At 40.5% G+C, this 26,606-nt stretch overlaps 1 protein-coding gene and 1 long non-coding RNA gene across 23 annotated transcripts; one reads left to right on the top strand and one right to left on the bottom strand.

The window, feature by feature from the left end:
* B3GALNT1 (beta-1,3-N-acetylgalactosaminyltransferase 1 (Globoside blood group)) lies at positions 1-24,250 on the bottom strand. Of its 22 annotated transcripts, none has more exons than XR_014299811.1 (6): positions 23,539-24,125; positions 22,165-22,277; positions 21,987-22,078; positions 18,961-19,177; positions 7,796-7,864; positions 1-2,066 (listed from the first exon to the last, which is right to left on the bottom strand). XR_014299811.1 is itself a non-coding variant. In XM_082687776.1 (5 exons), the coding sequence occupies exon 5, from the start codon at positions 2,030-2,032 to the stop codon at positions 1,037-1,039; it is 996 nt and encodes a 331-aa protein (XP_082543902.1). In that variant the 5' UTR covers positions 2,033-2,066; positions 7,796-7,864; positions 21,987-22,078; positions 22,198-22,277; positions 23,282-23,371; the 3' UTR covers positions 1-1,036. The 22 variants fall into 22 exon arrangements, 10 of the variants coding, with proteins under 10 accessions (XP_082543902.1, XP_082543901.1, XP_082543898.1 ...); XR_014299814.1 differs by having other exon boundaries at positions 19,037-19,177; positions 23,539-23,817; XR_014299815.1 differs by having other exon boundaries at positions 196-2,066; positions 18,961-19,180; positions 23,539-23,953.
* On the top strand, positions 23,907-24,735 carry LOC309842936. Its single transcript, XR_014299862.1, has 2 exons — positions 23,907-23,997; positions 24,492-24,735. It is a non-coding gene; the product is annotated as an uncharacterized lncRNA (long non-coding RNA).
* Positions 24,736-26,606: the final 1,871 nt, after the last annotated feature.

Raw genomic sequence — 26,606 nt, forward strand, 5'->3', positions numbered from 1 at the left:
TGTTTTTTCCCTCTTTATTCTCAAATTGATTGTTAATGAGCACACACATGGATCAGATTAATAACAACACTCATAATATCCCAGCCGTTGGGTTCTCTCTTTTCTTTTTTGTCTTTAGAGTCCTTTCCAAAAGGAAACATGCTGCCTGGCATTCTATAGTATTCCCAATTTTCAAGTGGAAAAATGAGACAGATATAGTGACATAAAAACATTGGGAGTTATATTTTTTAAAAACAAGACAATAATTCAGACCTTCTTGTTTTAATTCTTCTCTACATTACCACAGTAAAATATTTATCAAAGTCTAAGAGATTACCAATATGCAATAACGACCAATAACTTTACATTAATGGAGCTATCAAATAATAAACTCACCAGTGAAGTAACCAGAAAAAAGTTACAATGTAAAGGGTGATTCACTATTCTCTTTATACAGTATTGAAACAACCATAACATTTAAACACCAGAAAGTCCTAAGTAGTATTAAACAGTAATTCACAACCTTGAAATGCTGTAACATCTTGACGTACCTTCTGAATGACCAAAACGGATGAAATTTTTCTCAGCGTTAACTTTAGTTTTTTACACAGAACTATGTATTTTTAAAAACTGGTAATCCATGTAAGATATACACAAAACCTTTATCTGACTAGACTGTTCAACAAATAGGACTCCACATTGCTTTGTTGTTATGGGCTAATGAGCTTATAATTCAATGAAACCCTTTTAACAAGTTCTAGTTTCTAGAATGACATGTTCAAATAGTTTGGTCCTACTAGTTTTATTAACAAAAATCTCCAATTCCTTTCTGAGATGTTTAATTCCTCTTATGATCACCTTTAAAGGGCCTGACTTGATTTTTTTCATCTAAATAAATCAAGTGTGACCCTCCAGTCCCCAGTCCACGGGCACTTCATGAGTCTCGGTTCAGTGTAAATCAACACAGTGGCCTTCTCATGAGTTTTCCACTGGAGACTTTAAAGTAATTTTAATACTTTCCACAGGGTACCCTGACTTTCTCTAGGCTTTTGTCAAATTAATAATGGCATGTGGTATTCCTCAGCATAACCTGCCAAAATGTGATAATTTCCTTGGAAGAAAAGCCATGAGCTGCAATCACACGTCTGAGTTGACAGACATCCAAATGGATCCTATATAAAAAGAAAAGGTTTGTGTCTTCTGGAATATGGATGTCCACTTTCAATAAATTCAAACAGATCCCAACATAAACATCTTCAAACTTGATGGGTTTTACGTGACTCATCATTTCATAGATTTTTGGCACCAAATCTCTGGACATTATATAACCAAACCCACTGCAGTAGGGAGGAAACACCTTGAAGGGATACTCCTGGTATGAAATATGGGCTTTCTGGTAAAATCCTCTATAGGAATAGTTGTCAATTAGAGGATAACCCGTGAAAAACTTCTCTGAGTGGTTTACATTTAAAAGGTACTTCACTAAATTGCCAGTATTGATGAAAACATCAGTGTCTGTCTTCATGATGTACTTGGCATTGGGGCAAAATTCAGTTACCCACCTGAATGCCATAATTGTTTTCAAGGTCAGATTATTATAGGTGTCTAAAAAATCCTGTCGTATTATGTCACCATAAAGAAGGTGTTCATCCTCTAAGGATAATGCTAACATTTTGTCTTCCTTTTCGGCCTGCTGGCCTAGTAAGAAAAAGGTAAGAACCTCATATCCCCACCAAGACTTTTTTTCACCCCAAGTAACTCTAATGGCCTGTCTGGCTTTCACATCTGAAGGGTGTGAGGTCACCAGGATGACAAGAAATGGGTTTTGGTGAGAGCAGTTTGAATGCTCTCGAAGAGTGAAGCGAAAGTCTTGTCTGTAAATGGGCTCATACTCGTAGAAGTACATCCAGTTTACACGTTCTATCACGTTGTAGTGGGGCAGGCTGAGGTACCACATCACAAGGAAACTCAGCAGTGACAACAGCAGGAGGCTCCATTTGAGGGATCTCAGTGACATCCTACTTGGAAGGGTGGTCAAGAGAGCCAGGGCCATCCACAGCAGCTCAGAAGCACACGAGCCTCAGGTTCTGGAAGATTATCAAAGACCTGATTAGTTAGAAGTTCCCAAGCAAAACCAAGAATCCTGATCCAAACCTACTTAATTTCATTTAACTAGAAGCAAATGGATACCAGCAACCAAGAATGCATTTTAGCTTTTTTACATCAAGATCAAGGTTAAAAACATATCCTTCATGACTGTGGGAAAAAATAATACTTTTTGTTTGATTTAAATAACTGGTGAAATACAATTTTGTCCTGGATGTCCAGAGGGACATTGAGAGATGAGTAACTGGGGTTAAAAAATAAACCTGCAATGAAACAAAACAAAACAAAAAAAACCCCAAGACAAAAGCTGGATTTTTTTCTTCACTGGTATGGAAAAGACATAAAGAAATTAACACAAGGAGATGTTACCAGCAACATGTCCCAATAAACCAAGGGCCTTTCTCAGCTGTGTGATCTGAGGTGGATTCTAGCAAACATGGAATAAGGAAAACCCAGTAGCTACAATTATTCATGCGAGATGGGAGGAAAGCAGAGACTCTTCACCTGAGAGGCAAATCTTCTAGATACAAACAGGATAACTGTTTCCAGAGTTTTTAAATGCTCAAGACGGTGACAGAGCTTTTACTTGCCCAAACACATCCCAGCACACCCCTTTTACCATGTCGGCTGAACTCAGTGCTCTATCTGGATAGCAAATGCTTAAATTAAAGGCAGGTCCCCAGTACTGATTGTTCCCCCCTGTGCCAGATCGGAATCATGGGATGGAATCTCCAAGAACATGTGCTTTTTACACAGACCCCAGCTGAGATGAGAACAGAGGTAGGGGACACAGAGCACACAGCCTGCAGTGACAGTGTGGCCTCAGCTCTGTGCTAGAACCCAAGGATGTGGCTGGTTTGAAATTCAGGATCCTGCAGGGCTTTCCTGGTACCATGGTCTAAAGACAAACATACACTAAGTGTTTCTTCCATCTTCCCCATTCACAGACTACATCATGCACTAGAAAGACGAAAGGAAGGAGACAGGAGAAGAAGACAAATCCAAGGCAACAGGGAAACATGGCAGACTGTATACATCAAACACTAAGGGATATCAGAAGAAGAGACAGATCAACAAAATGGGGGGCAGGCTGAGAGGCTCTGATGGTATCTCTTCACCCACAATCATCTGGGGGTAGTGTTCTGGGGAGCCAGAATTGTTAGCGGGCTGCACATTAATGTCATCATATGGGAAGGCTGGCCTCCCAAGGGTTCTACTTTGGGTCAGTCTTAGGTCTCTGGACACACAGCTCTTCTGCCTTTTAATACTATGAAGATGGCAGGATCTCAAGACTCCTTGTCCTCTCTGGCCATATCGTATCTGCTCTGACTAGTTCTGGTCACAGTAATCTTTCCTTTCTCTAGTGCTTTCTGTACTTAAAGTCACACAATACAATGGAATGTTCTGGCAAACTCTCCAGTTTCATGTACACGTGTCTTCCCTCTCCATTTATAGTCTATGACCTTGGTGGCGAAGTTTTTCTCATAATCGTCAAAGTGCAAGACAGAGAGAGACCTACAGCAGGAGTGCAAGGAACACAGACTTGACTGTTATGCTCTTTCTAGCTGTAATAAGGATAAAAGGTAAGTCTGTCAATCCCACTCCAACCTCCCCACCCCCCCTTACTAGCGTTGCACAGCCAGCTCCTGGAAAAATGTGAAACAGAAGTGACCCACAGGAAGGATTACAGAAGTAATTAACCTCTTCTTACATTTTCTCCTCATTGGGCTACTAGACACTGCACAACCTTAGGATGCTCAATTTATACCTTGGCCAACGATAGCCTGTACATTTGTTGTACATGTCAGGTGTAGTTTTACGCCTCACTCCAACAATCAGCCATAATGAAGCCATAAACTTCAGACTAAAAGAAGGAAAGTGTCCTGTGTGAGGAGCGGCATTTACAGTTGCATTGAGGCAATGAAGTCCCCGTTACTTTTCAGTAATGGGAAGAACTCAAAACGGCAAATCTTATTACGGAAGTCATGTTATGTGCGTCCTGTAAACCATGGTTTCCAAGAGTGAAAATGTGCCTGTGGTTCTGAGGTTTACTGCTTGTGGGCCCACAAAGAAAATAAAGCAGCAGCAAAGATAAGAAGAAGAACTCTCCAGCCCAGAAAAGGGGAAAGGTCCTTCGAGGACCGGCCAGACAGACTTTAGACAGGTGGTTCTAAAGGCACAGACCATGGTCCACACTCCAGCTCTGACCTTCAACAAACAGGGTGAGCAGGTATGTTATCTTTCAGAGCCCCAGTTTCTGCATCTCTGCACTGAAGATGTCAGGACGGTGTAAATGGGGAATGACGTGTACAAAACAAAACAAAACATGTAGCTGGCCATTAAGTGTTCAGTAAACAGATTCTGTCATCACCAGCTGTGTTCCTCCCTGGGCAACTATTCTTTCCCATCTGTGTTCTCTAAATTGATTTTTATTGTCAAAGGAGTTATCTTAAAAAAAATAATAATCTTTCTGAATTCTTACTATTTAAAGAAAAATGGGGTTCACAGCCATAAATATATTTCTATTTCTTGCCATCTTGATTTATTTCTTCTGCATGAAAGACCTTCAATTTCACCAACTGAACAGTCGGTAGTATGCAGCAGTCACAAATAATGCTTGAAATTTCTACAAGATAGAGAAGAAACTTACAGCATTTACTTATGGGTCAAGGAATCAGAGGTCAAAGAGGGGAAAAAAGCAAGACCACCTCCTCCAGGCTCTGAGAACTAGAAACAGATACTGAAATAAAAAGTTATCACTAGTCTACAGAATTCAGACTTCATCTCATGGCTTCATCATGGAAAAAGAGCACTTGGTATTCAAGGCTTAAAACATACATCTAAGTTCTCACGTCACCAGGTGTCTTCGGTCACCCTACCACAGTTTCACTTTCCTGAATAAGAACACAGGGGTCACTAAAATAAGTGAAACACAAAACTACTAAGAGACACTGTGCTGGTGTCCTCTCTTTCATCTTCTGTTCCACACATGCATTCACAGCAGGCAATCCTGGCGTGGGACTGCCGACTACTACTTCCCAACCAACCCTTCCCCTTTGAACCTCCATCTCTATTCACAAATACCCCAGGCACATTGATAAACTGAGAAGAAGAAACAGTGAGGCAAATCTCGCTTGCCGCCATGATTCAGTACGTTCCTGTTTTGGTTTTTACTAGTCAAGTTTGGAAACCAGAGCAAGACATGAAAAACAGGGAGGCACTGACATACAAAAAATGTTCCCAATGGATTAAAGACTCAAGTAAGAGAAAAATGCACCTTTCAAAGTACTAAAAGAAAATATGGATAAATATTTTAATAGTTTTGAAGTGGGGAAGACCTTTCAATTACTCAACTGTAAGAAATAATACAGTTTCAAAAATTTCTTGCATGAGATTGAAAAGCAAAAAAATAAAACAAAAAACTGAAAAAATAAACAACAATGAAAAACACAAACAAGGTTGAAAGATAAAAAACAAACTGGGAAAAAAAACACCTGAAATTTTAGGGCAAAGATTTGTAAGACCCCCAAATTAAGAACAAGACAAATATTATAAGAGAATTAGTGGCCAAAAGAGAAATTCTCAAGAGAACTACAAATCATCAATAAAGTATAAGAAACGATACTTAAACTCACAAGTAAGCAGAAATATTGACAAAAACCACAAACCAGCAGGGGCACCTGGGTGGCTCAGCCTCTGCCTTTGGCTCAGGTCATGATCCCAGGATCTTGGGATCAAGCCCCAAATTGGGCTCTCTGCTCAGAGGGGAGCCTGCTTCCTCCTCTCTCTCTGCCTGTTTCTCTGCCTACTTGTGATCTCTGCCTGTCAAATAAATAAAATCTTTAAAAAAACAAACAACCACCACCCCCAAACTAGCAAATTCAAGGAAAAAAACATGACAATACTCAGTATGTGTGAGGGGAAAAGGCATTCTTGAGCGCTCTGGAGGGAAATTTGAAAACAAGTATCAAACTTTTAAACCTGCATACCTTTTGACCAAGCAATACCACTGCTGGCAATTTATCCTAAAGAAATAAGCAGGCAACTGTGTGTGTCATTTAAAATATGAAAAAAAAAATGGATTTAAATGCCTTCCAATAGAGAACTGGTTAAACAAATTATGGTACATCCATACAAGAGCATATATTTATTCATTATATACAATGAAACTTACCTATATCCCCCTGATATGTTACCAAATGAAAAATGCAGTTGTAAAACTGCTTATGTGCTATGAGTCCTTTTGAAAAATGAAAAGATAATTATAAACCCATAGAGTCACATATGCTGAGCAAGATTTCTAGAAGGATATGTACCAGTATGTCAATATTTCTATTCTGTGGGATTTCTGGAAGAATTTCTTCTTTCTTTTGTTTTTCTTTTTATATCATTTGGATATTCCATGCTATTCATGTATTACCTTTGTAAATACATAAAAACAAAGCCAAAAATTTAATTTTATGTTTGCATATGTTCCATTGAATAGTAGTAACCCTAACCTAGCAGTCAGGATTGTGAGTTTCATCTTATCCTAGTTCTTCTCCCAAAGTGTGACCATGTACAATTCATGATATTTCTATAAGGTATAATTCTCTCTGATTTTAGTGAATATTATCTTAACATAGCAAGGAATGATTTTTAAAATCCACTCAAAATACAGTAATTCTAATATAAATTTAACAGGATTTACATCAGCTAATAATAATAGTATTTTACCTACATGTATATACACACACACAGATAAATACAAAAATTTATGAAGTGTTCACAACAAATATTAGCTTCCCCCCAATATCTCTATATGGTGGACTAGTTGGTTTTACTGTACCTATTTTATAGATGAATTTTAGAGATTTCAAGTGAATTGAAGATGAAATAGACACTTTCAAGTTGACGTGGACTTATAAAGTCCATAAACTAGCTGAAAAGCACCAAAGGAATATATTTCAGTATGTAGAAAAATGAACTCAGGAGGAAGGAATGACACGAAAGAAATAAGTGGAAGCAAAGAGATAATAAAAAATAGTAAAAATTTAAAAAGTAAAAAGTAAAAAAGATAGTAAAATTTAAGACAAAGAGTAAAACAAAAAGAGAGGGAGAAGAAAAAGAACAAAAACAATTTTTTTTAATGTGAAAAAGTGAAAGTAAAATACCATGTAAAAATGACATGGTTTCTGTAAAAACATTTTCACAAAATTAAAACATGTTAATATTCTTATCTCATTGAGGAGGAACAAGGAGAGAGTAATAAACTTTAAGACTGTGCAAAAAATTCATTTAAGAATGTACATTAACGTTTAGAAGGAGCACTGAATTAATAGTTATGGACTGTATATCTTCCATACCGATTAAGAAATAAACAAAGCAAGCTATCAGATCAGTAGAGGGTAGGATAAGAGAAAAAAAAAAGCAGAGAAAATGCATAGCAAATAGAAAATACAAAAGATATTGGAAATAAATATAAATGGAAGCCTCTGGCTAGCTTAGTTGGTTTAGCCTCTGACTCTTGCTTTCAACTCAGTTCATTATTTCAGGGTCGTGAGACTGAGCCCTATGTCAGGCTCTGTCCTGGGCGTGGAGCCTGCTTGAGACTCTCTCTCCCTCTCCCTCTGCCCCCACCCCACTCCCACTCTAAAAGAGTAAAAAAAAAATTTTTAAAGATAAAAAAGAAGTAAATATAAACGTACTATCAGAGTAAATATAAACTCACCTACTAAAAGACGAGAGATTCTCAAACTGGCTTAAAATTCTGCCATTATACTGCTTATAAGACACATGCCTAAAACAAAACAACACAAAAGTTTTAATATTAGTAAATAAGAAAACATATCAGGAAAATGCCAATCAGAAGCCTGCTGCAATTAAATACTAATGTCACATATTTTAAATGAACAGTATTTAAAAGGGACAACAAGATTTTGCTACTAATAAAAGGAGCCATCTAAGAAAATAATTTAACAATCATGAAGTTATATAAACATAAAAACATAGCCTCAAAAATATATAAAGCAAACTCTGAAATGTATGAGTACAAATGGAAAAATCTATAATCCTAATGGGAGGCTTTTAACAAATCCCTCTAAATAACTAATATATCAGCAGGCCAAAAATAAGGATAGGCATGTTTCAAATAGTATTAACAAATTTGGTTTAATAGAATAGTAATACACCTTTCAAAATCACATGACACATTTATTAAAAAATTGATCATGTTAGGTTTTATAAGCCATTTCAAGAATTTTTTAAAAACTCAATTTAACAGGAGCGCCTGGCTAGCTCATTGATAGAGCATGCAACTCTTGATCTCAGGGTTGGGAATTTAAGACCCATACTGGGTGTAGAGATTAGTTAAAGAAAACAAAAACAAAAACAAAAACTAACCTCAATTTAACAGAGGCCACATTATTTGACCACAATATAACAAAAACATAACTCAAAAAACACATAAACAAAAAAAACTTGTTTGGAAACTCAACGTCCTTATAAATTTCTGTTTAATCCTTAAAGTTAAAGAGAATACCATATTGGAAAGTATACAACATGTGCAACTGAGTAAGATCAATTTACTACATTTCAGTGAGGCACTATTACATCAGCTCCTTAATTGAAAAACTATTGGTTTGGGGCAAAATGTTAGAAAGAAAACAAGCATTTTTTTTTCCTGCTTTAAAGAATGATCAATAGTTTGAGGGAGAAAAATAGCTTCAACTGAAGAGGAAAAACTCCTATAGAAAAACGCCAATTGTAAAAGTAGGTAGAATGACAGAATAAGAAAACTATCATTTTACAACTTCTCATGAAATTACTGATTCAGGCAATGATTATTAATCAGTGTTTTAAACATCAAAGGAAGATTAATAAGGAATTGGACATCTATATGGTACCAAAGTAACACCACAAAGATAACCTTTTACTCATAAGGACAGCAGCAATATAAACCTTACATTGGAAGAGTCAGAGTGCTAATAATCAATGTTAGCATTATAAATGGTGGAACTAGTACATACTATTTATCTCCTAATGAGAAACAGTGCGAAATAACAATATTATTTCTGATGAATCCTAGCCAAAAATGTTAACTGGAGTCTAACCAAAATGTACAAAAAATACAGACAATAGAAGAACAAGCTAAGGAACACCAAAGGCAACATTCAAAGAAATCCAAGAGCTGGGATTGTCAGCTAGCATGGTGTCTTTAGCTAGTCAGTACCACGAAAAAAGAGACAGCTGTAGATTAAAAAAGATTTAAGGGCACATACCAATGTATGGTCCTGGACTGGATCCTGTAGAAATCTGAATGCAACCTAAGTATTGGGTGATGCCAGGAGAATTATTAATCTGTTCAGGTACGATATGTTAACAGGCTACAAAAGAAAATGTTCCTGGGTAAATAAATGTGGTATATCTACACCTTAGAATACTATTCAGCTACAGGGGTGCCTGGGTGGCTCAGTGGGTTAAAGCCTCTGCCTTTAGCTTGGGTCATGATCCCAAGGTCAGGATCCCATCTGGCTCTCTGCTCGGTGGGGAGCCTGCTTCCTCCTCTCTCTCTGCCTGTCTCTCCACCTACTTGTGATCTCTGTGCAATGAATAAATAAAATCTTATAAAATAATCTTATTTATTTGAAATAGAGTGAGTGAGAGAATAAGAGAGAGCGCACACAAGCAGGGGGAGGGGTAGAAGAGGCAGACAGAGAGGAAGAAGCATACTCCCCACTAAGCAAGGAGGCCAATGGAGGGCTTCATCACAGGACCCTGGGCTCATGACCTGAGCCAAAAGCAGATGCTTAACTGACTGAGCCACCCGGGCTCCCTGAGAGTATCCCTTTCTCATGTTACTTGGTAATATTACTTTGTAAGTTATATAGCTTTTGCATTAATTTGATTCTTAAAACACCTGAATACATTAAAATTCAAAACAATGAAAACAAGGGCAACTGGGTGGTTCAGTCATTGATCATCTGCCTTCGGCTCAGGTCATGATCCCAGTGTCCTGGGATCAAGGCCCACATCAGGCTTTGCTCAGTGGGAAGCCTGCTTTTCTTTCTCCTACTCCCCCTGCTTGTATTCCCTCTTTCACTGTGTCTATGTCAAAAATAAATAAAAATCTAAAAAATAAAAATTAAAAATTTCCCTCCCCATTTTAAAGTGTTACATATAAAAATACACTGGATATAACTAAAGCAGTCCTTACAGAAAACTCATAACCTTTTAAAACAATACACATTTTTAAAAGTAGAATTATCTTACATATATTTTTTGTGTCCTCTGGATTTTTCCAAACTGGTATACAATTTACATACAATAAAATTCACCTTTTTTATTTTACTGTTCTGTACATGTAACCACCAGTACAATCAAGATATGAGCCAATTCCATCACAACAAAAATTGTCCTAATGTCCCTTAATCAATCCTTCCCTGAACCTCCAGGCAACCACTGACACTGTTTTTCATCCCTATAGCTTTGCCAAACCAGAATGTGTCACATAAACAGAATAAACACAATATGCAGACTCTCATGTATAATGAATAATAAATTTTTTTAAAAAGACTGAAAATAGGGGCACTGGGGCGCTCATTGGGTTAAAGCCTCTGCTTTTGGCTCAGGTCATGATCCCAGCATCCTGGGATGGAGCCCCGCATCAGGCTCTCTGCTCGGTGGGGGGCCTGCTTCCCACCACTCCCCGCCCCCCGCCTGCCTCTCTGTCTACTTGTGATCTCTGTCAAATAAATAAATAAAATCTTGAAAAAAAAAAAAGAATGAAAATAAATGAGTTGAGTACTTAGCTCAAGAAGCTAAAAAAAAAATTCCAGTGTTATTACAGAAACAAGAAAACCGAAGGAATAATAAAGACAAAGCAGAAAACAAAGAAAAACAAAAAAGCCAAAAAGGAAGATTACTTTAAAAAACAAACATTAGGAAGAGAAGGGAAATATCTAATCTGTTAGAGAAACTGTAGCAATCCTAATTGTGAAACTTTTTAAATTATTTCTATTAAAGCCAGAAAAAAGACAAGGCTGCCCACTGTTGCCTCTACTACTCACTGCTCTTCTAGAGTGTTACTGCCACAACCAAGAAGAGGAAATAAGATGTAAAAACTGTTAAGGAAGGGAAGAAAATGGGCCATTATTTTCATATAATGTAATCATCTACATAGAAAACTCAAAGAGAAAAAGACAACAGATACTTGTTTACCAAGATGTTGGGTATGAGCTCACACATATACCCAAAACACTAAAAAACCCCAAAAATCTAAGGAAAAACACAGCAACAACAGAAACGACATAGTGTTAAGTAAAACTAACCAAAAAACGTGCAGGACCCTGATGTGGAAAGGTAAAAATATTTTCTGAAGAATAAAAAAATAAATGAGAGACACATATTCAGGGGTAAGACAAGTCAAAAGTAAAGATTCTACCTCCCTAAATTAATCAATAAATTCACAGGATTATGAAAGGAACTTAATGATCTAAGAATAACCAATACAAATCTGAACACAAAGCATGAAGCAGGGGATGGACTGGGTGTTATCAAAGTCTATGAAAGAGCTACAGTAATTAAAACAGAGGCACAGACGAACAGATTAAACAGCTGAAGAGCGCCAAGACCTGAGGCAGATCCGCACATATACCTGAAAAATGGCAGAGGCTACATCACAAACCCATGCAGAAAAAATTTAGTAAATGGTTCAGAATAAATGTGGCCAAAATAAAACATATTCATATTTATTTTCAAAAATAAAATTCAGGTGGATATGAGAATTTTAAAAAGTAAAAAAAAAAAAAAAAAAAAAAAGGCAAACAGGTGACCTGTGAATAAGAAGTTCACAGAAGAGGAAATCAGAGAAGCTAATAAACATGAAAAGAGGGTCAGTGTCACTAGTGATCAGGGATATGCAAATTGAAGTCAGATACCAAATTTTTAACCCATCAGGAAATATCAAAAAATTTATTATTAATCGGGTATTGGAGTAAATGCTATTTGTCACACACAGTGGGTCGAAGTACAACATCACCTCCCCTTTGGTAGGTAAGCAATACGGCTACATCTAGTAAACTGAAAATCAGACTTTCTTTTTCTGGGACTACATCCTAGAAAAACTTTTACATGTGTAGACACATGGGAGATATGTGCAAGCATGCTCACAATGGGGCTATGAAAACATAATCTGAGGCAATTTAAATGTCTATCCATTAGATAATAAATCAATAAAACCTGGTACTGTCTATAAATAGACAGTTAAAAGAAATGAACTGGATTTATGCACAGAGTATCAATTTGGATAGTATTAAAATATAAAATGTTGAGTAAAATATACAAGTTGAAAAATTAAATACATATGTAATACCACTTATATAAGTACTTCTAAATGTTGTAAACAGCACCCAAGAAACTGGGTTTTCAGAAGCAACTATGCACAAAAAATTTTTCTTCTCTCCAAAGATTTTATTTGTATTTGAGAGAGACAGAGGGACAGCCAGAGTCAGCAGGGGGAGGGAAAGACAGGAGGAGGGAGAAACAGACTACCTGCTGAGTGGGGAGCCTGATGCAGGGCTCCTGAGATCATGACCTGAGCCAGTCAGCCACTCAACCAAGTGTGCCACCCAGGAGCCCCCACACAAAATTATTTTTTAAAGAAACTGCAGGAATACCTCCCACACTCAGCAGTGTGGGTGTCGCTGGGGAAGAATGAAAGGGGCATGTGGTGAAAAGGGGAAAGAGAAGGCTAGCCACAAACACTACCAAGTATGAGCATTTGTTAGTTCAAGGTGATGGAAATATAGGCATTCTTTTGTATTTTAGTTTTCCTTGTATTTAAAATTTATCAAAACAGGAAAAAAGCATGATAAAAATGCTTGGACATCAGAGTTAAATGGCTCACCTAAATCTCAGCTTACTCAGTAACACTTAATGGCTGTGTGACTTTGGGGACATGACTTAATTTCTCAAAAGTGTCTTTTTTCAGCTACAAACCAAGTGCCACAATACCAATTCAGTTACTGTGAGGTTTCTGTGGGAGAACACGGGCTATTCAGTCAGTATACTTGGTAGTTCTTGAAGTTAAAGTGATACTCAGGTGTGTGGATAAATGTGGACCCACTATGATGACACAGGAGTCAAAGTGGCCTGCCCTGAGACTTGGGATTGGCTCACACTCTGACAGTGGGAGCACAGGGCAGCTGTTCTCCTAGCACAAGCCTCCTTTGGAAGGCCAAGCTTCGTGCACCCTGACACTGCTCTGAATCGCATGTCCCAGGAGAGGGACAAATAGACTCTAAAATATTGATGAAGAGAAAAATATAAAAAGTCCCAACAAGAAAATATACCATTATTTTATGGTCAACTTCTTAAGTAATAATGTCATATATCACTGTGAAGAAATTACATTTATGATTTTAAAATAATTTCCATTTTATAAAAGATGAACTTGTGATTATATTAACTAAGTGTACATGCACTAACTAGATTCTAAATAATTTAAACAAAAAATCTTCTCTCCCCCCAAAAGCCTAGCATTATGCTGGTGCACAGCAGGCCACCAGAAATCTCTTGTCGATTGGGTGGTTGATCTACAACAGCTGAAGAAACATCTCAAATAATAGAAAAGCCCGGAAAACCTCCAGAGACAAAACAGGTTAGCTGCTTCCAATGCTTTAGCCATCAAATGAAACCTTCACCCTCAGAGAATAAATCTGCATCTCAGTTATTAACATTAGAACTTTCTGGGAGCCAAAGAGGGCTGCATCTGTCTTGCCCACAAGTGTGACAGAGTCCTCAAAAGGGCTCCATGGACCAAAAAAAAAAAAAAATCGAAGTTATTCAAATAAACTTAAATTAGTATTTCAGTTTTTAATATGCTAGTGTACCTTATGCCACATTTCTCAAATTTATCTGAAGAACCTATTTTAATTTTCAGTGCCTCTAGCAAGGACTGAACTCTACACTTTGGAAAATCCTGTCCTAGATCATCATGTAGTCACTGTATTGGTAAACTAATTTTGGCGAATTAAAAAAAAAATTAAGCACTAGTTTGGAGTTTAAAAACTGGTTCATTTTTTTGGGCAAAGTTTCTAGTGTTAGTCACTAAAGCTGAGTAAACATGTACCCTGTGATATAGCAGCTCCCAGTCCTGGGGGAACACTCAACAATATGTAAATAGGAATACCAAAACATGTTCAGAAAAGTTCGTAACAGCACACTATCCATGATAACCCCAACCTGGAAACAATCATGGTACGGGGGAGAAACAAATTTCTATAACAGCGCCTTATACAAAATGGAAGCGAACAAACTGCAACCTCACGTGACATTCTAGACAGTCTCTCAAACTCAATGTTGAGCTAAAGAAGCCAGACACATAAAGAGTAGACACTATGATTCTATTTATACAAAGTGAAAAAGCAGACAAAAGTAATCTATGGTGTTAAGAAATTATCAAGGACACTGGTAAACCCTGGAGATAATTAGGAAATGCAAATGGTAGGGCCTGAGGGGGACTTTCCGGAGTGCTGGGCACGTTCTATTTCTTGACCTAGATGGTGCCTACAGGTGTGTTCACTGTGATATTTCATTTCTTCATCTGTACATTTTTTTTGCAGGGAGAATGTTATATGAAAAAAATAAATAAATAAAGTTAAAACAGCCTGGCAATCCAATCAGTCATTCTGTTTATTTGGTTACTGTGCACCATCAGTGTTGGCAGGTGTCTACACGACTTTCTGGCCCTAGATGTCCAGCTGTGCTGAGAGCACTGGGAACTGCTACTAAGCAATAACTCACGAACTTCAAGACAGCCCACGAATAAAGGCAGGCATTTTTGAAATCTTTACTGTTTGCACTGAAGAGGTGAGGAGACTAAGGCTCAGGGAGAGCCAGAAACTTGCCCAAAGTCAAAGGCTCTTAAGTGGTAGAGACAAAATCAAACAAGACTCCAAATTTCATGTTCTTGGCACTACTCTTCCTATCCCAGGCAATCTGCCGCACGCCCACTGACCAGAGTTGCTCTGAGTGGTTTTAATTCTTGTGACCACTGAACCTTGAAACAGTCAAGGAGCATCGCAACCTTATCGTCTTTATATAGAAAGACTCAAAATTCTCCCTCTCAAACTTGAAATATGGGTTGTTAACAACACAAACATAATAACTAATAATGGAGTGCCCGCGTGACTCAGTCAGTTAAGTGTCTGCCTTCGGCTCAGGCAGATCCCAGAGTCCTGGGATCGAGCCCCACATCACCTCCCTGCTCATCGGGGAGACTGCTTCTACCTCTCCCTCTCTCCCCCTCCCCACTCGTCGTCTCTCTCTGGCTCTACCTCAAATAAATTAAATCTTTAAAAAATGATAACTAATAATTTATGCAGATATAGACTTTCTTATTTTACTTCAGATATATGCTGGGAACAATAGGGCACTTGGGGGCTCAGTCAGTTAAAACATCTGACTCTTGATTTCGCCTCAGATTATAATATCAGAGCGGTGAGATGGAGCCCAGCATTGGACTCTGTGCTCAGCAGACAGTCTGCTTGAGATTCTCCCTCTCCCTCTGCCCCCTTTCACCCCCAAATAAATAAATCTTTAAAATATATATGCTGGGGGCACCTGGGTGGCTCAGTGGGTTAAAGCCTCTGCCTTCGGCTCAGGTCATGATCCCAGGGTCCTGGGATCGAGCCCCACATCGGGCTCTCTGCTCAGCAGGGAGCCTGCTTCCTCCTCCTCTCTCTGCCTGCCTCTCTGCCTACTTGTGATCTCTGTCAGATAAATAAAGAAAAAATAAAAAGATATATATATATATATATATATATATATATATGCTGGACGTTCGAAAATTAGGGGACTGAGAGGGTGGTTGGAGGGATCAGTCCAAATGCAAGGACTCCAGAGAAACAGAAGAATCATTCAATGGTACAGTTATTTAAGCCAAAATAACCTCAAATTCTTTCCTGGGATACAAAAATGGTGCTTATTTTCTGCAAAGGAAAAGCAAATTCAATTATTTTAAAAAACATTTAAACTCTTCTAACTGCAAGTATGATATATGTTCATTAGAGAACTGTGAATGCAAAAACAAAGCACAGGCAATGAAAGCTTAAGGGTAATGATGTTAACACTTTCTGAAGAAGATCTCTATCCTGTCTGTCTCTTAGGAATACACCCCCCCCCCCAATTTCATCTGCTGCCATGCCTCTTCCGATCCCTATTTCAGCTGTAACGGCTTCCTTTCTGAACCCTAAGTCAAACTTTCCCACCTTGGGAAGTCTGCACTTGCTTGTCCCTCTAACTCAAAAGCAGTTTCTCAAAAGGTTGGCTCCTTCTGCTTCAGATCCCAGCAAAATGTCACTTAGGAGACTCCCTCCCTGACCCCTTATCCCAAGTTAATCCCCACCCATACTTTCTATCACACCCTTCATTATTCCCCTCTGGGCAATTAACCCAGCCAGATTTTCTGTCTGTTTTTCTATTATCTGTTCCCTTCCCAAGAATCTGAGGTTTGTGAGGGAAAAGGTCTTGTTCTCCCCACATGCCTGGAGCCTAGCTCACAGTAAGTGCTAGATGGATATCTGAATGCTGTGCAAATGGTCCGATAATGTGCTTTTATCCATTCAATATATTAAGAAAAGATCCCCAAGAATAAACCGAATCCAAAAGCAAACTCCTGAATCTGTTAGATTATGCTTATTTTCTTCAGCCCTCTCATGATACAAAGCCTTCTAATTCTGATCATGTTCATTTTAAAAGGTCCAGACATGAAAAACCAAAAACAAACAAAAAAACCCACCAAAAACTGCATTTCAATAAAATTCAAAGCCTGGGCATATGAGCTTTAGGGGTCATCCAAGGAGAAAACATGTGCTATCATTAAGGATAATTATAGAATTACTGCCAGTTGTAAACTATGACTCTTATTCCACATAAAGAACAGTAGTGCAAAGAGCAGAAATCCTAATAGCCCCAACAAGGCCCAGTGGAAGTGAGTTTAGTAGACACAGTCATGTCCTATTTTTTATAGAGGGAGAACCATGTATCAATACACATCATGAAGAAAATTCCCCTACTAGCTCCCTCTCCAAACGAACATATTAATTCATAAACAAAGCAAAATAAAATTCCACCATTCTGACCTCCTCTGATTATATTAGAAACAAACAGAATCAGTGATGCCTGACCACTACCTCTCTTTTCCTTTTCTGAACCCAATGGTTCTTAAACTTGCCTGTGTATTATAATCTCCTGGAGAACTTGGAAACCCCTGGAAGTCGGGCTGTACCTGGGACTAACTAAATGAGAGTTGCAGAGGACAGTGAGGCTCAGATAGCAGTACCTCTAAAGTTTTCCAGATCATTCTAATGTGCTGCTCTAGACCTAACTATTCCAAGCACAGTGCCTGTGCACCATCTAGGAGCTTGCTAGAAATGCAGAGCCTCAGGCCCAACCCCATCTGAATGCAGCGAAACTCAGTGAATCAGAAACACTTAGGATGGGGCTGGCACACATTAGGAACTGCGTAGATGGTACTGCTATTATTACTGAAGTCCACTACATGATCCTCTAACCTACTCTTATTTGCTTGTATTTGTTCCATTTACAGACCCTACAGCTAGCTCCCAATGTCTCTTACAGGACACCATATGGTCTATAGCACATGTAGACATGCGAATAAATCCTAGTTTATCCACATTCCCTCTCCAAATCAGTAAGCTTTCTTTTTTTTCCCACTGTAAGTTCCCCACCCAATGTAGGGCTTGAACTTGTGACCCTGTGATCAAGAGTCACGTGCTCTACCTACCGACTGAGCCAGCCAGGCACCCCAATAAGCTTCCTTTTAGGGGTGCCTGGGTAGCTCAGTCATTAAGTGTCTGCCTTCGGCTCAGGTCCTGATCCCAGGGTCCTGATCCCAGGGTCCATAATGGGCTCCCTGCTTGGGAGGAGGCCTGCTCCTGCTTCCCTCTGCTTCCATTCCCTCTCTTGCTGTGTCTCTGTCAAATAAATAAATAAAATCTTTAAAAAAAAAAAAAAAGCTTCCTTTTAAAATCCAAAGATGATGTTTCTTCTAGCATCTTAAAGTTCCCAACGTTTTGCTACCCTGAACATTTAAGCTCATAGGAACTACTAGCAGAGGTTCACATGCCAACTGCGAACTTTTTTGGCTCCTCTTCCACACAAGCTCCCCTCTTTCATGATCTTCCTCTTGCCCCATGATCCTCCCATAACTGGGAACGATTTGAACTCTCAATAGCCCTACAATAGGTATTTCTGGCAACTGGCGGAGAACTATAAAATACATTAACCTTTTCAAACTGAGGCGTGAAATATTCAAGTGGCATCAATCTATTTTAAGGACTGGGCATATTTGATAAAGCTTACATTCCTCCCTCTGACTTTGAAGCACAGCTGGACATATAATAGAGAATCAAATTTTATTGACTGAATGGATGAACTGCAACCGCTATACTTGCCAAATTTAATAACTTAAATTTAATAACTTAAAAACGAAATATGCTTTACTCTGTCAGGGCAAACAAAGTTAATTGAAAAAAAAACAAAAACAAAAACAAACTTGCTTTCTGCTTTTATCCAATTTCTTCACATTTCCCCCTCTCCATAAGTTTAGCAAAAGCCCCCGCTTGGTCCTGGCACTGTGGCAAGTACTTCCCATACTTCCACTATTTGTTGATTAAAACAATCTAGGAGGTAGGCACTACGACCATAGCATCTTTGTTCCCGTTGAGGAGACTGAGGCGTGGAGACCTGATCAAGAGTCAGGCTCTCACAGCCAGCAAGCGCAGCTGGGAATCCCGCAGTCCTCATTCTGAGTGGACTCCCCAACCACAGCACCACTAGGCATCTTTCCTAATTTGTGTTAATCTCACTGGCCTGGCATCTTCATGCTTTCTTCCACACAGTGTAGCACTTCTGATCTTCCTCAGGGATGAAGAGCTTCAAAACTAACCCAGAAACTTAAAAGGGCGGGGAGGGGAATCCTTTGCGCAAACACTCTTCAATTTCCAAGCAGATCATGCTCTTTCGAATTCTCATCCAGACAATATCCAACGAGTGTTCCTTTCAAGTACACGTTTCAGAAAAGGAGGAACTGCTGAAAAGAATAATGCTAATGAGTTTATATTCCAAATAACCCTGAATAAATTACTGAGCTTCGGTAAACATTAGCAAACACTCAGACACAAAAGCAGCGACCTGTCAGGAGCCTGCAGAGATTCAGAGTACTTGTCTGACTGACTCATCTCCATATTCAAAAGGTTCCTCCACCTGAAGATCAAGGGAGCCTTAGATCATTCACGAGAATCAAGTTTCTCTGAAGAGGACAGGGCATTGAATGGTCTTTCTGAAGGAAGTGGACAAGTGAACCCAACAATGGCACCTCGCTGGTTTCAAAACTGGTTGATCCCCCATGGCCAATGTGTTTTCCACCGCCAGTCATGTGTTCAACATACACTTCTTGGGCTCATGCTGGACTGTGAGAATATGGTACTGACCAAAACATCCAAACAGAGCAAAAGTGGATGTACTTCTGCCCTCAGAGGCGAGCAATCTGAAAGAGCCACATGACAGAACAGCCATGTGTTCATGGGAAGAGGCAACAAGATGACTGGGTCTGGAGAGAAGCTAGGAAAATGGGAGCAGAGCAAAGATCATACAAGTCAGGCAGAACAGCAGGAAAGCTGACTTGAAAGCTGGGATTCCTGTCTCTGTTTTGTTATAAACAGCTTTACTCATTGGAGGAAAAGGACAGCGGAAGCTGCTCTAGTTAATATTTCTTCTCACTGTTGCCCAGGCTAGGAATATTATGTATCTTTGTCATCGTAACCTTGTCTGTCAGGCTAAGTCACCAACTACCTTTCCCTCAGTTATCTAAGCGTATTTCATTCATTTCTTCATTTCTAACACAGGCTAGGCCTGTGTTAGCGGCTGGGACAGCAGTGGGGAAAAAGATCCCTGCCTTGTCCTTGAGTTGTTGATACCATGCAGAGCATGGAGGAAGGCTGACGACTCCTCAAGGTTCAGACTGAACATGATGGGTAAAGCGCACCTGGAGAAGATGGGACGAGACCTCCCAGCTCAACTGTATGTCTCTAAATGCGTGCTCAGGGTCCATGGCCCGGAGCCATCTTTGCACTTTCAGAATGTGCAGACGCTTGATAAAAAGAAAAATTACAGAACCTATCTAATCAAGAGAAAAGAGTTGGTAAGAGTTTTTTCTCTTGGGGGTATCCCCATCCTTGAAAACAAAGTCTGTTACCAAAATAGGAGCCAAACACACTGCTTCTTTATGCTAACTTTAAAAAGCCTGTTCAAAACACACAGCTTGGGATTTAGCAGAATTCTGTGCTCTATCCCAGGAGTGGCAAAAAAAATTTTTTTTAAATAAAAGGGCAGATAGCAAACATTTCCTTTGCGGGCCATACAGTCTCTATCCCAGCCACCTGATTCTGCCTTTGTAGCAAAAATGGAGCCGTAGACAATGTTAAACAAATAGGTGTGGCTGTGCTCCAAAAAACTTTATTCACTAAACAGGTCGCTGGTCTGGAAATGTTGTTCTAGGCCCATGAAATGGCATACCTTAGAACATCAAGAAAAGCTCAATTTCCTGGGGGTGTCTGGCTGGTTCAGTTCCTAGAGCATGTGACTCTTGATCTCAGAGTTGTGAGTTCAAGCCCTATACTGGGCATGGAGCTTACAAAAAAAAAAAAAAAAAAAAAAAAAGGGAAAAGAAAATCTCAATTTCCTAAGATCTTTCTTCTCTGTGTTTCCTTATGACTGAAGAGCAGATTCTAGTAGTGGTAACATGTTCCCACATAAAATGGTTCCAGAAGGGCAGACAGGGCTGATGAGTATTACCCTAGGCTACCTATGGATGCTCTAAAGGGACAACAAAAGGCCTGGCTTCATAATTCAGGGTCAGAAACACATAGAATGAAAAATTCATATTCTACCCTAGCTTTCTGGTTTTACTCCCTGATTTCTCAGAGTTGCAGGGGTTAGAAGTCATCTTCCTGGCCAAATCTTCCATCCTGCAGTGTCTCAGGGCCTCACCCTGGGTATTCTGTAGCTTCAACTTCCCTCATCTAGATAAGCCTCCTACAAACCGCTATTCTTCCTGCACATACCTTCTCCTTCTCCTCACATATAATTCACAATGCACCAAGAGCTCTGGTGCCAAAAGCAAATCAATATTAATAATAGGCAATTTTTTACTGAAATAAAACCATTGTTCACAGTCCCAAAAGAGATATTTGCAAAAGACATTCTGTCAAATGAACTGCAACTTTTGAATGCATCTGATGTGCAAGGCCATTTAAGAGCATGCTATTTGACCCACCACATTTGACCTTGTTCAGGAAGTTGTACAGTGTGGTTACCACATAGTGAGCACGAAGGAGCAATGGTAACTGTTAGAGCTGCAAGAAGAAAGTGTATTTGGCCTCGACGTTATATTGTTGTGAATGGGATAAAGGCGCTTAATGGAGATTCTACCTGTATCACCCGATGGTGTAAAGAACAGAGCTCCGGACTGGGCAGAGAGAGAAGGCAAATCATTTCAAGGGATAAGAACAGAGGAAACAGTATCCACTGGGGTATTTTCTTAGAAATAAAGAGAGTGGAGTTTAAGTTGAAAGCCACCAAATTAAGTTTACATAGTTAACTTTTCCTGAGTTACCACAATATTTTAATAATAACCCAATTTTTAGAAATACATGTATCACCCAGGAGGGTTTAGTAAAGCTTAACTTTACAACTCCTCAAATCCTCCAGGGAAAAAAGATATACTAGAATATACAACAGAACTTGTAGCTGTGTAAATGATCCTTAAAATCTTGTAAAGGAGACTCACAGTTTTAACCAATTAGGATAATTTCTAAATTAAAATAAGATGAACTTACCTACAGAATTTCAGATGAGACTGAAGCACTAGAAGAAGTTTTTCTGCTGTTTTCCATATCCCATGCTTAATTAAAAGATTTGCTGTGAACTACTGAACAAAAGAACAGAAAAAGAATACATCTAAATCATAACTCAACACCATCTAGCAATATGACATCTAAAATCAATGTTCTATACCTAGCAAGCTGCTACAGGAGCAAAGTACCATACATCAGCATTCTCTTCATTTTTGGAAAAGCTTTGGTCCTCTCTTCTTCCTTCTTGCTCTCAAATCACCTCATGCACCCACTCTGGAATTATAATTTGACCACTGTTTTGGTAACATGCTTTATTTTCATGGCTAGAATTACCCAATGACCATTCATTCGAATGAACCTTCTAGTCTAGAAGAAAAAAATGTTTTAGACTCTTATCTCTTAATAAATAGCTCCCTTCTTTAGACGGATACAAGTTCAGATGCGCTTTCATCAGGCATCAACACATTCTGAGAGCACAAAATCAGCTCCCTCCATCCCTCTAAGACACCTGGGGAAAGCTAAAACACAAACTTATTCTCAGCTGAAGACTGCAAACTCAAATCTTCCTTTCCTCTGACAACAGAAAAAAAGATACCGTTTGGTAATCTGTTCCTTGGTACCAGCTTCTCCGGACAAAGCAGCCCATCCAAAACACTGGTACTATGTGCAAAATACATTGGATAAAAACCCCATTTCTGCCTTGCAACGCTCCCTCCTAGTCCAACAGGGAGGAGTGGAAGAGAAGGAAATAGGGAATGCAAGGCGTTGCTTACTACTGGCATCATTCCTTATTGCTTGGAAAAGTGAGGCTCCATTGCACCTTTCAGATTTCTTTTAAAATGCCTGTAAGCTTTAAGATCGCCTCTGGATAGCCCTAGTTCCTTGGGGTTTCCTTTTTTCTCTGCCCAATCCGCCCAATCTCCTCCTTGGGTCCATATTCCTTACAACCCCTCCCGATGAAGAGGAACCCTCCCACAATCCTACTCCCAGGCCCTTCCCCAACGCCTTGGGAATGCGTTCGCCCCGGGCCTGCTGGGAAATCCAGCAAAACTGAGACACTGTCCCCTTCCTTTCCCCCGCAGCCCCGGCCAATGCGCCCCGGGCTGCTCCCTGAGTTTGTCGCCGGAGCGGCCTAGGGCGACGGGGATCCCGGGGCTGCGCCCTAAGGCAGAGCCGGCAGGACAGTGTGTTCCTTGCAGCCGCGGCCAGGGCCCGCCACGCGTCCCTGCTCCCTCAATGTCGCCAGGGCCCCGCCGAGCTCCTTCTTCCCGGCTCACCGGGATCCGGCAGCTGTTCGTCGCAGAGGCCGGAGCCCCTGGGCGCCGCTGCTCCGGCGCCACCCCGGCGGCGCTGTGGGAAAGGGCCGGAGTGGGCGGCACCGCCCGGGCCGGAGTGGGCGGCACCGCCCTGACCGCCCCCTGGCTTCGCCGCCTCCGCAGTGCCGTCCGGGAGAAGCGAGTCCCAGGACCAAGCCCGCCACCCTAGGGTCTCCAGGGCTTTCGGATCGCCCCCAGCGACCCCGCCTCACACTCACCTCCCGCACGCCGCACGAAGCCTGCTCCCACACCCGCTGGCGGGCGGCCGATGCTGCCGTCCCGCGCGCACACGCAGCCTCCCGCAGCCGCACGCACGGCCGGGCGCGCGCAGACCACGCGCGGAGGCCCGGAGCCCCCTCGCTCGCTCGCACGCAGGCGCGGGCCCCGAGCCCCGGCGAGCGCTGCCCTGCTCGGCCCGCGGCCGTGCGCACTCTCCTGGGCGCGCCCTGTTGCTCCTCGCCATCACCTTGCGTTCGGAGGACGGTAGGCGTTTTCCATTTGCAGCGGGCCGAGGTTGGGCAACTTAGTGACGGACCTCCGGCGAGGATTTTGCCTTGTTTACTAGCGGCGTAAGTGCTAGGCCTCCGGGCAGTCCTGGAGGGATTTACTTGTTAGAGTGCGCAGAGAGCTGCTAAGGACAGAAGAAACTTCGGGAAGTTCCGTATCTCAGAAGAAATGTGTGTTCTTCTTAGAATCGATGGAGCGTGAAGGAGGGGGTGGAAACGTCAGGTTACAATGGTTTGGTGTAAGAACAGGAGTCCCAGGAAGTTGCTTGCTTTCGGGATTCATCTCGAAGCTCTTCTTTGGTCTGGAGAATTCAGAGAGAGTCTGTCCTACCCACAGTCGTCACTAACTGGAAGAAGCGGTGAGGCTTTTAGGCGTTGCTGGGTGTTGCTGTATGGGTTCTTCTGGTCGTGCACGTCTTTGGGTGGAGGTGGTTGAATTAATCCAGAAGTAATGTTTCCTCTTTTCTCGGCACCGCTGGCATAGTGCCCTATGAAAAGTTCCCCATTGAGGCCGCTTGGCTTTGGGACTGTCAACAGCTTGGTTCCAGCATCACCACGTGGAAAGTTGAAAGAATAGTTCAGGGAGCACCCAAGTACTTAACTCCAGGGGTGAATAAATGTTAACATTTGCCATAATTGGTTTTCATGTCTCCTAAATATTTCAGCCTGCGTAAGAATAAAGACAGACATCCTTCTGTGCAACCACATCAGAAAATCACATCTAAAGGGCACCTGGGTGACTCAGTGGGTTAAACCTCTGCCTTCCGCTCAGGTGATGATCTCAGGGGCCTGGGATCGAGCCCCATACCGTGCTCTCTGCTCAGCGGGGGGCCTGCTGCCCCCCCCCCCCGCCTACTTGTGATCTTTGTCTGCCAAATAAATAAATAAATAAAATCTTATTTTAAAAAATGGAAATCTCTTTTAAAAAAAATAGAAAATCGCATCTAAGAAACTTAGTAATGTGATAATTTAACCTGATCTCTAGCCCATACGCAAATTTCTCTGATTGTCAAAAGATGTTTTATATATTGGTTTTGTAGAAGGATAGTCCAAATGCAATTCATGCATTGCATTTGTTATGCTCCTCTCTTTTAATGCAGAACAACCTTCCCCCACATTTTTGTTTTCATGGTAGTAACTTTTTGGAGAGTCTAGGACAGTTACCAGGCAGAGATTCCGGCTCTTTCCATTTGTTTGACCTTTTATTCCTCCTGATATCATTCAACCTCTTCTCTAGCTTCCCTATTTACTGTAAAGTAGAAGAAAGATCAGGAGGTTTGGTTAGATGTCAAGAATCTTTCGGACTTTAAGAGGTGCTCTTCATATTGTTTCCCATCCAGAAGAACATAGTATTAAATATTAAACACGTAATATTAACCTTTAAATATATAATATTAGGTTGCCCCAGTATTAATAACTGAAATCTGAATTGTCGTCCGGATTTCTTCATATAGTCCATTATAAAGTCTACTTTCCCATTTGTGGTTAATAGATAATCCAGACAGTGGAGACTTTGGAACTCCTTGTTAGAGAATACCTTAGATTCCTGTGAGGAGAACACAGGTTAAAAATCCATTGACCTGGGTGGGTAGGGTAATCATCTGGTTCATTCTGGTACCTCCTACTGCAGGTCACCTTGTAATAGATGCTTCAGTGAATTAAATTCTAGCTTTATTCAAAGAACAGCAAAACTCTGGTCTCTTCAGAGTTTGGGCCACTTTAGAGTTCTTGTGGCTAATTCTGTAAAAGCAGTGGGTTTTTCTACAAGCCTTGTGATGCATGTTTTAAGATGATTTTATAAGATCCAGGAGTGTCCTATGTTTACCTGGGCATACCTGATGTATACTACCAGCTCTGTTCTAATAGCAGAAACTAATCAGGAGTATGTAATGCTGTGTGTTATTTCTGCCTGTGGTCTTCTGGTCTCTGGCTCATATAAATATCTATCAATGTAAGCTCATCTGTTTTAAGCTTATAAGCTGTGCTGGGCAAGAGTTATGCCAAGTTTACTCTATATAACAATGGCCGCCTCAACTTCCACAAGAGAACTCTCAAAGGGCATCATCTAGTGCACAAATGGAGAGTTCTAAACAGCCCATATCCCCACTTCTCAAAAGAGGACAATTTTTAGTAAGCTGGTCTGAGTCACCGGGTTGTATCAGTGAATTTTCGTTTGCATCGGCTAATTCTCATCTGCTGTTGCCCCTAACAGTTGATCTGAATTTCATCAGAGTCCGCGTACTGAAAGCCCTAAGACCAGAAGCTGCTAAGCAGAAGTGAGCCCTGTAAGTGATGTGGCGTCATTTTTGTCACAGTATATTGGTCAAAAGCAAGTGTCGGACTATTCAGGATTCAAATGGAGGAGATCAGACAAGGCATGATCACCAGGAGATGAGGCCCACTGTGAGAGAGGAGGGAAATATTTGGAAGGGAGCTACTACACTGCTCTATGCCAAATGCAAATTTAGATGTGTACTATTGATCATATTAGTCCTTTGTTCAAAATCTAGTGGGTCTGGGTCATCTATTGACTTTGAGCCTAGTCATAACTGCCCATCCCCAGTTGTGACGCACACATTTGCATCAGCTGTAAATAAGGCCCACCATTTCTTTTTGTTTACAGATTCCTTGATCCACCTGCTACTGCTTCCTTATCATACTGCTGCTTCCCTTTGTCTGCAAAAGGGAAAGGATAGAGGAGTGAAACATGCATTTAAAAATCATTTGTAATCATTTGAAGGCTCTTTGAAAATAAGATAGGTGAATATAGGAGTTAAAAT

The sequence above is a fragment of the Mustela nivalis genome (genome assembly GCF_964662115.1).
Source record: "Mustela nivalis genome assembly, chromosome: 1".
Lineage (NCBI taxonomy): Eukaryota > Metazoa > Chordata > Mammalia > Carnivora > Mustelidae > Mustela > Mustela nivalis.